Consider the following 14,560-nt stretch of genomic DNA (forward strand, 5'->3'; position numbering starts at 1 on the left):
TAATGCATGACACCACTACAAACGAAGGCGACAGCGAGTGGGTGTCAAAGGTAATACACAAATCTTTGATTGTGTCAGAGACATGGCTAGTGGTCAACAAGCAGATGACCACACACAAGTAGCCTCTGAGAGCCGCCTTACAGGCCAAGGGTGGAACTACTTTTAAGGTCTCAGATAAATTGTCTTGCTATCCTCTGACATTACAACTCTCATTACTAGATCTGCCTGAGATGTAACTGCATGCTGAGTTTTACAGCAAAACAATTCCTTCTAGGAACTAGTTATTTAAAGTGTGTATATTAGGGGGTCAATACAGAGATCTCTTCCATGCTCGATTCATACCCAGAATAGTTACAACAGGGAGCATCCTCTACATCTAGAGCAAATACCTTCTACACCAACATAGGAGGGTACTATGGAATGCTGCATGGGGATGTTAGCACGATAAATTCATTGAAAATCCAAAAACCAGTACTTCTTTAAAGCAGCATCACATGACCAGTTTTTCATTCTCCCCCCCCCCCCCCCTTTTTGATTTGCATACCTAATTGGTATTTAAGTAGCCAAGTAGCTACTTAAATACCAATTAATTTTCATGCAATATGATCGCTCAAAGCTGTCACTCAAACTGTCGTTTGAGTCATTATCTGCTTGTGTAAATGGGCCTTTAATCCCTAGAACGGAAGGCTTTAAAGAAAGCAGGATGGATGAACACAAGTTTATAAACTGGAAAATAAGGTGCATCTATTATAATGCAGTCTGCAAAAACTGAAGGACAAGTGTCAGAATTTTAATTAAGAGGGCGGCCTTACTTAGGTGTAAGACAAAAAAAAAAAAAAAAAAACTAATACCGTTTCATCTTACACTCCTAGTCTGTTACTGAAACAATTGCCCTATTGCACCTGCCTCCTTGTCCCATGCAGACAGCTCCTAGTATCTATCCTATAGTCATATGGAGGGTGCTGGGTACCAATATTTGACACATAGGAGGCATATGAATGATATCTGTAGTCACATGACCTGAGTGGGTCCAGATCAGTAAGTACTAGACAGTACAGGAATAGAGAAAGTTACTTTATTATTTGTCAATTCCCTAGAACTGCACACCAATGCATGAAGAATTAACTCTTCATTAAATCGATTACAGATACGCTCCCATTTTGTATTTTCTATTTCACATGAAGCCCTGGGGAGGTAGCTCATGGATTTTGGTGTAGAATTAACTGCCGCTTGCATTGTAATGGTCCTTCTGAGAGGTCCCCAGTTGTGATGTACACATAGGACTAAAATGTAAGCCTAGCAGAGGGTAACTGCTAACCTAGGTTTACAGAGCCTACCAGGCTGCCACAAACTGCAGCAGTAGCAAAAATAAAGCCAAGCAGTTGTATTAAAATTTTATTTGGCCAACACGCCCCAACTTAAATATGATGGAATGCTCTCAGAATCAGACTTCTCAAACCTCTGACAAAAATAAAGATATAATAAAAATAAAAAAAAGTGTCATGTGTTGCAATCGTAAAGGCAGGGGGTCCTGCAAGACAGGACAAACACAAATGGCATTATTGTATTAACATACCAGTGGAGGGGCTGCATCCACTGGTAACCTTTTACTAGGGAGGACCTCACACTGCATCAAATACTGGAAGCTGCCACAAAGACACCCACAGACCATTGAAGGGCAGCATGGAACGGTACAGAAAGTGGGGAGGCGTTACTGCATATACAGCCATTATGGAGCCCCACTTACTCTAATCTAAGTGGCTGAGATGGGGGAAGGACAGCCCTTTGTTCAGATCACCAGCCATGCAGATTTGCATTGGTTCCATCTAGAGTGACATTCACAATTAAAGAAAATAAAATTATATAAAAACAGAACAATACAGGAAGCAACAAGTGGCAAACTTACATCTGGGCAAATTACTAAGAGTGTTAAGAAAAAAAAAATAAGCATCACAGTGAAAAATAAACTCTGCTGACCATAGAACACAAGGTCAAAGCGCCCCTTAACACCCCTCCCCCCCCAAAAAAAATAAAGACCCTAGTGTACAGATTCATATGGAGAGGTTCCCTGGATTTTTCAGAGCCCCGACAGTAAAACATTCCTAGAAGTTGTCAATCCCCCTCCACTTAGTGTCTTCTGGCTGCTGCATTTGTTTTTTTTTTTTTAAACTTTATGGTCCTTATAATTCATCTTTCTTCTGTTGGTCGTCTTCATCCTCCTCCAACTCTGGCTCATCTACCTCATCCAGATCCTCAAGGTCCTGCAAGAAGCACAAGATGAGTTGAAGTTCTATTGTAACACTGTACAGAATTACTTGAATGCTGCCAAGCCAGAATGTACAAAGCCCTCACCTCATCGGCTGCGCCATCCTGCCCACCACTTGTCAAGAAGTTTGAAAATCCATCTAATGTTCTCTCCCCATTATAGTCAACCACCTAGGGGGGGAAAAAAAGTTTATTAGCTAAACCACAGATTAATGGGACAGGTTTACCATTGGACGTGCACCAGAATTTTATTAAAACTACCTTGATGCAGATTTGTTAAGTGTTTCAGACAGCTTTTGCACACCATTAGACTTTACCAGAGGGTCAAGAAAACAGGAAACATGATTAAGACAAGCTTATAAGTGATGTCCCATCCACAGGACAGAGGATAACTTGCTGATCAGTGGGAGTACCTCTGCAGATCTTAACTTGGATCCAGTGTTCCCTGCCTTCATTATATCCTTACTGAAACTCCCTCCCCACACTAGCGCCCCATTCACTTTCAATGAGACTGAAGTTAGCCGAGAGGCACTCCGTTCATCCTATTGATATGACTGGGGTGCTGACAGTACATGGTCAGCCAGCGCTCCATTCAGTGATATCACTATAGGTGTGTAGAGACCCTTGCAGTGGAAGGTTGAGTGGAACACTGTGGTCCTGTTCTTAAGATCAGCTAGTTATCCCCCATCCCATTGATAGATTTCTGCAATCTTGGTACAACCCCCTTAATGATATGCAACTAAATTTTGGTGCAAAGAACTATTTTTTTTAGTAAGCGGATCAGGGGGAAGGCACAAGTTAGAGCGTATCAGTATGTACCAAGTTATTGTATGCAACCAAGACTAAGCTGTTCAGTGGACTGACTGCTTTGTCACAAGGGCTCAGTGACCTACCTTTTTATCTGTTCCAGCTGGGAAGTATTTTAGAGTGGGGAAGCTGTGGATCTTTACAGCTTCAATTTCATTGGCTGTAGAATCCATTTTTGCAATGACGATGTCCTCATTATCCTTGAACTTCTCCCCCAATTGGTCCCAGATTGGTGCCAGCTGCTTGCAGTGACCACACCAAGGAGCATCTGAACAGAAGATCAGTCAGCATCATTTTAAGTATTAAAGCAGTAAATATTAGGGTACAATTGCAACCTATACTCACAGAACTCAATAAATACATTCTTCTTTTCATCAAAGGCCACTTCTTCAAAGTTCTTCCCAACCAATACCTTCACTGGGTTCTTGTCCCAGTCATCAGGAACATCTTGGCTCATAAGATGGGGCTATATAGGGAAGAGAATTTGCCCTAAGTCGACACATTAAACTAATTTTATAGAATTTTTTTTAAACAGTCTCCGACCATCTACTATCAGTACTAAAGTTTTAAAAAAAAGCCACAAATGGAACTTACCTTAACTTTGCCATCCAAGAAACGATCACAGAATTCTTTGATTTTATCCGCTGAGAGGTCATCAGACTCTGGCTTGTATTTTGTCATCTCTTCCTCCAAGGTGATCAGTCTAACAGCTGGGCATTCATCCTTTCTCAACCCAAAGAACTCCAGAATACGATGGTTGTCTGTGTGATCACTGTCAATGAAGATGAAGAGAATCTGGGAAAGAAACAGCAATAATTAGTCAAATACTCAAAAACAAAAAAGTTACTCTATTTGGGTTGTGTGTAATGTAGGCTTACCCTTCCCTTGAAGCTTGTTGCCGCTTTCTTGAAGTTGTCCAGTTTGTCTTGGTAGTCAGCTGCACTCTTTGGCAGGAACAGCAGGATGTGTGTCTTAATCTCCCCACCGAAGATCTTTGGTGCAGTCTATAGAAGTGAAAGTTAAGACAAAAAGCTGTTAAGATGTAACAGTTCTGAGCTACACAACACATTTGGGACAACTCATTGGCTGTGGGCCTTTGAAGCTTTTGGTCCAGTCAGACTAATTCTTGGTACTTCTCATAGGTATTTACCTGTTCAGTAAACTCAATGACCAGAGGCAGCTGGTTGGATTTTATGAAGTTCAATAAGTCTTCCTTTGTTCCTTCCCCTTCATAGTTGTTCCTGCCTTCATCAAACTGTGAAGAGAATAACAGTTACAGAACCGACACTCGCATGCAGACAAGTATCTGAACAAGTGGAAAGGAAAAGTTTACTTGTTCCTAAAGGGACTAATGAATCAAGCAGTGTCAACATGACCACTCAAACGGATTTTAGTTACAGAATTGAAGAAAAATCACATGCTCCATTTTAGTGCTATTCTGCACAGACGGCCCCCACTGAAGTCAATGGATGCAAGTGTTCGTCGCCCATGTGCAATTAACATTGTATATGAGCGGTGGAAACTCTCGCAACTTCAAAGAGGAAAAAAAAAAACAAAGATAGAAAAGGCAGAATACCGGCTGGAGAGATTTTCTCTTCCATACGGACGATATGCTGTGCATGGCGTACATCTGTGCAGAAAATGCCTGCATCTGTGATCTTTTGCAATCACTTTCCATGAATGATTGCAGGTCTTCTGTGGAAGTCTACATGCAGAATCGGACCTGTTCTTGTGGATTTAAAGGTGAGATTCACACGGTCTGTTACCAAAACACTCCAGTATGCCATTTTGGAATGGCAGTTAACACAGGTCACCTAGTTAGGTTGCCTTCACACAGCCATAAAAGTCACATGACGTGTGTTGTGAAACACAAATATGAACCCCATTCTTTGGAATGGAGTCATACATTAGCGATGCAGGACGGGGGTGAATTGTGGCATGCTCTGTGTGTTCCGTGGAAAGCATCACCCATTGTTTAAGTGCAATGCGTGGTTTCCCATTGCAAACAATAGGAAACCCTTGCCGATCCTCAGACGTGGCTGAAAACCATGCTGAAGGATTGCACCCTCACAGGAGTGATAGGAGGACTTTCTTAGAAAAGCACCTCGCATCTGCTGATACATTGTACAAGCTCAGGCTGAGTTTTATGGCCAGATATCACTCGGCTGGAGTTAGGAGGCCTCATAATAAACCAGAAGTTGGTAGATAAGTCAATTGTCTAGCTTCCTGTTAGAATATGCTAACTAGTCTGTACATGTGCCAAGGGAAGCTCAACACAAAGACCAGTTCTTGGGAGACATTTCCTGGTAAGTTTCTAGAAGCCAGCAATCTGAAGTCAGCCAATCACTGTATGTACCAAACCTCAGCTGTTGAGATACCACATGTTCCAAGTAGAAAAGTTCCCAATAGGTACAGATGCATTTAAGTAAACTGATCAACATAACGAAGAACTAATCTAGTGGCCAACAACTCCCAGACATCAGTATAAGGGGCTCACCTTCTTGAAGAGAACTACATTGTCTTCCTTAACTTCATACTTCGAGAAAGCAGCATCACTGGAAGTGATTCCAAAGGGAACCTCATCCATAGACTCTGCTGTCTGCAGGAAGGCCTTGGCTCGATCACTCTCCATGTCCTGGGAGGGGAGACAAATTAAAAACGTTAAGTTTCAGTTTCCATACCACCTATATACATTGTGGTCCATGCACATTTTCTCTTAAAGAAAGTAACTAGTAACCCCATTCTTCTTGGAGACCATCTACTATTGGCAGATGGGGTCCGACTGGGTTGAGTCACCACACTACTTGGGATACAATTCCTTAGAAGCTCAGTGGGGCAGATATACTAGTGTCCCATTTAGATAGAATGACAGTTGGCTATAGTGACTGCACGAGCGCCAACGGCCTTGTGCCGACGTCACCGCAGAGCGTTTAGACAGGCAGATCCTCGCTCGTTCTATGTGAAGCTTTAAGCAAGGAGTGCTTCCACTCTGAGAAGCCAGCAATGATTTTTATGCTGGCTGAAAGGGAGCGGCCTTCAAGCGAATAGTGCACGATGGCTGTGTGTTTAGACAAGGATTATGGCACGAGTTAGTTTAAATGAATGGCCCTTAATAGAGTCTGACAATGCAGACTTACACTAGATAGTCAAAATATGCCAGCTTTCTCAGTGGGTGCGCTAAGTCTAAAGCATCTTTGGACTGTCTAGACTAAAAACACATTTAGACAACGATTATTGCTCAAAAGAGGTCTTGAGCGATAATCGTTGTGTGCATTTACAGGGCAAGGTGATCGCTCAAACGTTGAGCGATCACCTTGCGCCCCAAGCTGGGTATGCAGAAGACAAGTGGGGCCGCTTGTCCACTGCATCCAGCTGTTCTCTGCTCGGAGCACAAGCTGCCCCACCTCCCTGCTGATAGGCACACCGCAGAGAATCGTGGCAGTTTGCAGCATGCTGCGAGTGGAGAATCGCTATGATTCTCCGCTCGTGGACAGGGGTCTGTGCTTTCCATAGCAACACTATGGAAAGCGTGCACTGCATTCCCCACAGCCAGCGCGATGCAAAAACGCCCATAGACAAGCAGCCCAAGGACCTCTTTACACGGACCAATAAATCGTCCAGATTTCCGAAACCAGTACGAATCAAATATAATAGCATTCAGTGCAGTTACAAGTCTTGACTGAACGATGAAGAATTTGTTTGCCTCTCGTTCGTATTTCAGCTTCTGAGCAATGCATTGGCCCATGTAGACAGGCCGTTCACTTATGAAGGAGGCCTACTTGCTGTGAACGGAGGCAGGTGGGTGCGATCTCCGGCGTGCTCTGCCTCCATTCACTAGGGATGATCGTTCCTGTGTAGAAGTGCAGGGACGACCTGTCTGGTATCTGCACCCAACAGGTCTTCCCAAGTAGAAGGGCCTTTAGCCATCCAGTTTGTAGGATGGTATAAAGACATTCAGGCCAATACTCTGCACATATAAGGGTGAGAGCAGAGCAAGTCTAGATGTAGTTTGCCAACATCTGCAAGACGAGTAGAACACTTATGCTTACCTTGAAGAAGCCAACAACAACAACTTCACTGCCCTCAATAAGAGCGGCAACAGCTGCGTCATCATCTAGAGTGGTAGCCGCTGGGCCAGTACGTTTATTCAACCAATTGATGATGTCTGCTGCCTCCCTGCCAGCTGTGAGGACAAGAAGCATTACAATATTGCTAGACATTAGCAGTAGGAGATACATAATGCTGAGGAAAAAAATAAATAAATAAGATTTCCCTAAGACATCTTATAAACCTCCTCCAGAGCAGCAATCACACTTCAAGCTACTTGCTCAACTCCTTGACAGGAAACATAGGCAAGACTTTACCTGAATATTCTTTGGGTGAAGATTTGTCCCCATTTTTGAAAAATTTGATAGTTGGGTATCCACGAACCCCGAACTCCTGGGCCAACTCTGACTCTTCGGTAGCATCTACCTTGGCCAGTCGGATTTTGGAACCTTCCTCTTTTAGTTTCATTGCAGCCTTCTCATATTCTGGAGCGAGAGCCTTGCAGTGTCCACACCACGGAGCATCTGAGAAAGGAAGTTATATCCAACAGTCAGTCTATACAAGAAATATTACCCACGACCGGTGGCAGGATCTGATTGGAAGAGATATCCCATGAATGATTTAGGGAAAGCCCAGACAGAGCCGCGTCCGGGCAGACATGCCACATTAAACACTCATTAAGCGCATTACACAGAGCGGACATTGCTGAAGATGGCTTTATTTTAATGCCTAGTCCTAAAAAAAGGCCGGACAGCTGTGTACAACACGTTTGTGTATTCCTAGGGGAAGAGGCATACCACAGATCACTACACCGCAAATAGTGCTTATGTTGTATGGGCTAGAGCATTAGCAACCAGCTAAGTGTTCAGGGCCTACAGTCACAGATAAACGCTATACACGTGGGTAGAAGGAATAGAATTCCAGACACACTGACACCACAACCAACTGTTTAATTAGGACAGTTCTAGATTTTACTTACTACACGTGCCGCAGAGAACTGGTCTTATAACCACTTCAAGGGCAAAACCTCCCATGCTGCAGGAAGCACATGACAGGGGAAACTGAAGACCTACTGTCACAGCAGAGGGAGGAAGCTTACTGAGCGACGAAACAGGGGCCATGCTTCCTTGTTGTGGGGTCCCTAGATCCAGCCAGTTGGGAGCTCTCCCTGTCAGCAGGATACTGGCAGTGTATTCTGTCACGAGAACAGAGGGGTCCCACAGGCACCAACTGCCCACAACACCCACCATTCTCCCAATATGCAGAACAGACACTATGCACAGCCTGTATTCAGCAGATGCCGGTTAGCCCCCCCCCCCCCCCTACATTCTACTAGAGCGCCCCCATATCTACGGGTACCGCAGTATATATAAGTCTACACTCCGCTATACACCTTTTAGTTTTATAAATAATTTTTTTTTTTTCCTGTGTGAAACCAACAGTTTAAAAAGTGGTTATCAAAATTAACCTCTGCCTTGGAAATCCAGCTGCCTGTTAAACAACCCCAACTATACCCACCTGCTCCCCGCTGTGTCTAATGCCACAGCTCATGCCCCCCCTCCAACAGGCTGCTGCAGCCAAACCACAGCCCTCAGGTCTATGACTGGCTGCAGCAGCCTGTGACATCCTGTAAAACAGGCCGACGGCAGCCTGTCACAGACCCGGCGCTGAGAACAAAGTTGCAGGGGGAAACCTACTTTGGGCATCTGAATTTTGCATGAAAAGTCTGACTGACATCCCTTCAGGTTTGTGTGCGTCTTGGTAGTTCCTTTGAGAAAGCCATCACTGCCTCAGTGAATCCAGTTGTGTAGCTCGTCCTCCAGGCTGTGTATTCTGCACTCTGACCTCCAGGTCACATGACCTGCACTCTGACTGTCCTGCAGTTAATGGCACAGATTTGGGTCAACTGTCAAAGAAAACCCTGTCTTTTGTCCATGGCAACCAGAGCAGCTTTTGCTTCATATTCTGCTCCATCAAGTGGTTGCTAGGAGAAAATAAGGTTACCTTTATACCAGTTAAAGCCGACCTGTTACCTGCAGGACACAGCAGAGTCAGAGTGTTGGTCATGTGACCTGAACGAGAGTGCAGAACACAGCCTGGAGGGACAAGCAACAGAACTGGGTTCTTCACAGCAGAGATCACCGATCTTGAGGGGGAAATTGCAGTAAGTGCTTCTTTAAGGTGCTGTACTATGAAGGCGTTGTACCCGACAGCATCCCTCGTAGGCCAGACACAATATAATGCCTTTAGCTTCCCAGCACTGTAGGTCTCCCATGTGCCGCAGCATCATAGGAGTTAGTTCTGCAACAGATGGCAAGCGACAGGTAGGGACCGACGTATAAGGGCATCTCAGACTGATACCAGCTGCAGTAGCATCTCACTTCCTACCAAGATCACTATGGCAGGGGTGCACAACCTTCTCCAGGCCAAGGATCAGATTAACAAACTGAACTCCCCCAAGAGCTGCAATAAAGCTGAAGGCATGCCCATCTGAGACATTGATAACATGCCATAGATGTCCGATAGCAGCAGGTTCCACCTATCAGAACCAAGGTCACCCCCCCCCCCCCTCCCTCCATATAGAGAGGCGGCCATGTGCGCATCTTTTCCCATTGTAAGTTATGGGCGTTTTGGAAACACCCTAGCATTTAACGATCCTATAAAACTACAATGTAGAGAGCTGTAAGCGCAGGCAGCCACCTCTAACTCCTTACTCAATTGCCAAATTGGGGTCACGGGACCCCATTCCCCTGATATAAGGAGATGAAGTTGCTCCAGTTCTCCATTAGATCTCACCCATTCCCCTTTGGACATGGAAGCCATATACAAGCATTTAGTTTTTCGGCCCTGATGTTCGGGGACCCGCAGACAAAGAACCTGCTGTGCTAATGGGACCAATACATGCCACAACCTCATCCAGGATCTCAGCTCCATGCATGGAGTCACAGGTAGTTCTGCACCACAACCCACTGCCCACAGAGGGGCAATAAAGGAAGAGTTTCCAAAGTTTTACCTTTCTAGCTTCCCCCCCCAGGAACTCTTCAACAGGACCCCCCAGAGAGCAGCAGGACTGTGTAACCCTTATTGTGGTATTGGAGGGACTAGTTATTGTGCTGCAACTAGAGGGAAGTGATCTAACCAGCGCCATCTAATTCAGTGCCGCGCCAACATCCTACAGTCCTCACAGGGACACCGCCAGCTAAGAGATGTCAGGCAGCCAGTGTCATCGGACAAGCCTCCGACAGTACATTGCCAGCAGCCTTGTCTGACCTCCGGATGAAGAGCTTCCCGCCGTGCCCGCACCAACATCACTATGATTACGCCGGTGGCGCGCAACTGGGTCGGATTCCGCATGTGAAGTTGCGCAGAACTAGATCACATTATTTCAGTGGGGACAGTCACGCGGGCACAGATTACTTTAATTGCAGCGTGTTCCATTTTCTAATGAAGGTTGCACAATGAAGGCAGTGGATGTGTTAAACAGATTGTACTCACATGGTACAAGTGTGAGCCGGCTGTAATGCACGTAGCCACGGGGACCATAAAACGAAGGAGCCAGAAACGCTGAGCCGGCACATTTGTGGTTCCTTTTTTTTAGTCCTCTTTGCAGCAGTTTTTTTTTATGTGCATGAAAAAGGGAATGAACTGCAAAAGTGTGAAAAATCACAAAAAAAAAAACTGATCTTTATGGATTGCAATTCCATCTTTCCAGTGCAGGAAGCCCTCCGCCATCTACCATGTCAGACACCAGAAGACAATCCCCACCAACCTCACAGGGGAAGTGGTGGCACATCACAAACTGGCACAAGGAGTCAGACCTCAGGACGAGGTCACATCTGCGTTGGATCCTCCGGCCGAAGGTCGCCGCTCAGATCCGGCCGAAGATACCAGAAGTGCTGCATGCAGCACTTTGTCTTCCATCAATAAGCCAGGCGGATCCATTATAGCCAATGGGATCTGTCCGCTTCCATCCACAGTCTGGCTGCAGGGATTCCCCATTCCTGCTCCCCAAATGGGAAAGTGGAATCCCTACTGCAAATGGGAAAGCAGCCAAACTCACCAGCAGCCAAGTTGCAAAAAAATAAGTCAAAAGCAAATCACAGCGTCCTCTCTATATGACAGATCCGTTGGCACTGCCAGCCTCCTAGGCGAGCTCACACCTTCCCACAGACCATAAATGTGCAGGTGTGATAGACTACGCCACACGCATCAGCCTACACCCTCAGGACACCTCTACAGGGCAGCCCTCCTGGATGGGCACCAACAGCACCCAGGATCTAGTGGGTTTATGGGATTTTGCAGAATCCCCCCCCTTTTTTTTTTTGCTGTACCACTTTCTCAGCAGAATCAGCAGTGGCAGTGCCAACCAAGGACTGATAGTGGGTTGTCCACAGCATTGGGTGCAGAGTTCCCCCCTCATTAGGGACCCCTCCGCTATACCCATTAACCCATGAGGTTCTTAGGATGCCATGCACTTGGCTACTACTGTAGGGGCTGCAGATCTTCATGGCAGAGGGTCTGCACCCCCGTGAACATGCATGCCACAAGCACAGTCAGTGGGTAAAGCCCCAATCATGCACTTCCAGTAGTGATGCCCACTGCAGAGCATCATGCAGGCACCCAGTGCTGGAGGCACAGGGAGGAGGACAGGCTGCCAGGGCAGCACAGACTAAAGTCCACCGTCCCCTCCATGGATGACCAGCCTCCACTACTAGGTACACGTCAACCAAACTTCACAACCCGCCCACCGCTGCGTACAAGTCCAATGACCGACTGGAAGTCTCCGCTGATTGGCTGAAGCCGCTGCCCATCAGAGCCTGGACGTAGACCTACCGTAGCCCGCCCAGGTGTGCCCGAATTAGGGTGCCATCCCGCTATAATAGCCGCTAGACTACCTCACCCCCCGCCCAGCGGCCCTGCAGCACCTCACAACCCGCCCGGTGCCCACGACAACCCCGTCCCGGGTCACTTACAGAACTCCACCATCACGAAGTCGTTATTCTTCAGCGCTTCGTCAAACGTGCCCTTCTTCAGTACTAACACGCCGTTTTCTTCGGGGATGTCAGCCCGCACTAGTAAGGCGCCCACCAGGGCGGCGAAGCCTAGGAGTACTGCAGAGGGCACCATGACGGATCCGGTGTACAGGACGTGGCGCTGTGAGGGCCGCTCTCGGCGCATGCGCTTTATATCACCGGCTCAGCTGCTCGTGGTGCCTTCTGACTGGGCCGCGGGACAGGACGTCGCACGTGGGAGGCGGGAAGCTCTGCTATTGGCTGAGCGGCGCGTCACTCATCGCTGGAACGTAGGACGAACTTGTGAGGTAACCGCGCTGCTCGGGGATGGCTGCCGCCGCCTCTGCGACTTGTTGCCGCGGTGTGTCCCCTCCCTCCGCCCCTCACCGTCCGTGGGGTATGGACGTGACTCGGGGAGCATTTACCCCGCATCCCCCACCTTCTCCAGTCATAGCAACAGTGGCTTCCCTTATAACAGAGGTGACACGTCATGGCCGGACCTGTCACACGTGCCGCTGGGAAGAGTATCTGGGGGGGAGACTGGGTCACACGGTGCTGTCACAGTATGTGGCCCCCAGGGAGTAGTGTAGTGACAGTATGTGGCCCCCTGGGAGTAGTGTAGTGAGAGTGTGTGGCCCCCAGGGAGTAGTGTAGTGACAGTATGTGGCCCCCCGGGAGTAGTGTAGTGACAGTATGTGGCCCCCCGGGAGTAGTGTAGTGACAGTATGTGGCCCCCCGGGAGTAGTGTAGTGACAGTATGTGGCCCCCCCGGGAGTAGTGTAGTGACAGTATGTGGCCCCCCCGGGAGTAGTGTAGTGACAGTATGTGGCCCCCCGGGAGTAGTGTAGTGACAGTATGTGGCCCCCCGGGAGTAGTGTAGTGACAGTGTGTGGCCCCCCGGGAGTAGTGTAGTGACAGTATGTGGCCCCCCCGGGAGTAGTGTAGTGACAGTATGTGGCCCCCCCGGGAGTAGTGTAGTGACAGTATGTGGCCCCCCCGGGAGTAGTGTAGTGACAGTATGTGGCCCCCCGGGAGTAGTGTAGTGACAGTATGTGGCCCCCCGGGAGTAGTGTAGTGACAGTGTGTGGCCCCCCGGGAGTAGTGTAGTGACAGTGTGTGGCCCCCCGGGAGTAGTGTAGTGACAGTATGTGGCCCCCCGGGAGTAGTGTAGTGACAGTATGTGGCCACTGGGAGTAGTGTAGTGACAGTATGTGGCCCCCCGGGAGTAGTGTAGTGACAGTATGTGGCCCCCCGGGAGTAGTGTAGTGACAGTATGTGGCCCCCCGTGGAGTAGTGTAGTGACAGTGTGTGGCCCCCCGGGAGTAGTGTAGTGACAGTATGTGGCCCCCCGGGAGTAGTGTAGTGACAGTATGTGGCCCCCCGGGAGTAGTGTAGTGACAGTATGTGGCCCCCCGGGAGTAGTGTAGTGACAGTATGTGGCCACTGGGAGTAGTGTAGTGACAGTATGTGGCCCCCAGGGAGTAGTGTAGTGACAGTATGTGGCCCCCCGGGAGTAGTGTAGTGACAGTATGTGGCCCCCCGGGAGTAGTGTAGTGACAGTATGTGGCCCCCCGGGAGTAGTGTAGTGACAGTATGTGGCCCCCCGGGAGTAGTGTAGTGACAGTATGTGGCCCCCCGTGGAGTAGTGTAGTGACAGTGTGTGGCCCCCCGGGAGTAGTGTAGTGACAGTATGTGGCCCCCCGTGGAGTAGTGTAGTGACAGTATGTGGCCCCCCGGGAGTAGTGTAGTGACAGTATGTGGCCACTGGGAGTAGTGTAGTGACAGTATGTGGCCACTGGGAGTAGTGTAGTGACAGTATGTGGCCCCCCGGGAGTAGTGTAGTGACAGTATGTGGCCCCCCGGGAGTAGTGTAGTGACAGTATGTGGCCCCCCGGGAGTAGTGTAGTGACAGTATGTGGCCCCCCGGGAGTAGTGTAGTGACAGTATGTGGCCACTGGGAGTAGTGTAGTGACAGTATGTGGCCCCCAGGGAGTAGTGTAGTGACAGTATGTGGCCCCCCGGGAGTAGTGTAGTGACAGTATGTGGCCCCCCGGGAGTAGTGTAGTGACAGTATGTGGCCCCCCGGGAGTAGTGTAGTGACAATATGTGGCCACTGGGAGTAGTGTAGTGACAGTATGTGGCCCCCCGGGAGTAGTGTAGTGACAGTATGTGGCCCCCTGGGAGTAGTGTAGTGACAGTATGTGGCCCCCTGGGAGTAGTGTAGTGACAGTATGTGGCCCCCCCGGGAGTAGTGTAGTGACAGTATGTGGCCCCCCGGGAGTAGTGTAGTGACAGTATGTGGCCCCCCGGGAGTAGTGTAGTGACAGTATGTGGCCCCCCGGGAGTAGTGTAGTGACAGTATGTGGCCCCCCGGGAGTAGTGTAGTGACAGTATGTGGCCCCCCGTGGAGTAGTGTAGTGACAGTGTGT

At 48.3% G+C, this 14,560-nt stretch overlaps 1 protein-coding gene across 1 annotated transcript; it reads right to left on the reverse strand.

The window, feature by feature from the left end:
* Positions 1 to 1,382: 1,382 nt before the first annotated feature.
* Positions 1,383 to 12,312, reverse strand: P4HB (prolyl 4-hydroxylase subunit beta). Its single transcript, XM_066586546.1, has 11 exons — positions 12,093 to 12,312; positions 7,437 to 7,643; positions 7,122 to 7,255; positions 5,570 to 5,707; positions 4,223 to 4,327; positions 3,951 to 4,076; positions 3,667 to 3,867; positions 3,418 to 3,538; positions 3,159 to 3,340; positions 2,353 to 2,436; positions 1,383 to 2,261 (listed from the first exon to the last, which is right to left on the reverse strand). The coding sequence occupies exons 1-11, from the start codon at positions 12,295 to 12,297 to the stop codon at positions 2,181 to 2,183; spliced, it is 1,584 nt and encodes a 527-aa protein (XP_066442643.1). The 5' UTR covers positions 12,298 to 12,312; the 3' UTR covers positions 1,383 to 2,180.
* Between the last annotated feature and the right edge of the window lie 2,248 nt (positions 12,313 to 14,560).

This window comes from Eleutherodactylus coqui, chromosome 13, assembly GCF_035609145.1.
Source record: "Eleutherodactylus coqui strain aEleCoq1 chromosome 13, aEleCoq1.hap1, whole genome shotgun sequence".
NCBI lineage: Eukaryota > Metazoa > Chordata > Amphibia > Anura > Eleutherodactylidae > Eleutherodactylus > Eleutherodactylus coqui.

What these genes read in the sequence shown, in the direction of transcription:
- P4HB (XM_066586546.1), bottom strand. Translation starts at nt 12,297, where the DNA reads ATGCGCCGAGAGCGGCCCTCACAGCGCCACGTCCTGTACACCGGATCC. An exon ending in TTCACCCAAAGAATATTCAG is followed by an intron (nt 7,256 to 7,436) that starts GTAAAGTCTTGC and finishes TTGTCCTCACAG; the next exon opens with CTGGCAGGGAGGCAGCAGAC. An exon ending in ATGTAGTTCTCTTCAAGAAG is followed by an intron (nt 4,328 to 5,569) that starts GTGAGCCCCTTA and finishes TTCTCTTCACAG; the next exon opens with TTTGATGAAGGCAGGAACAA.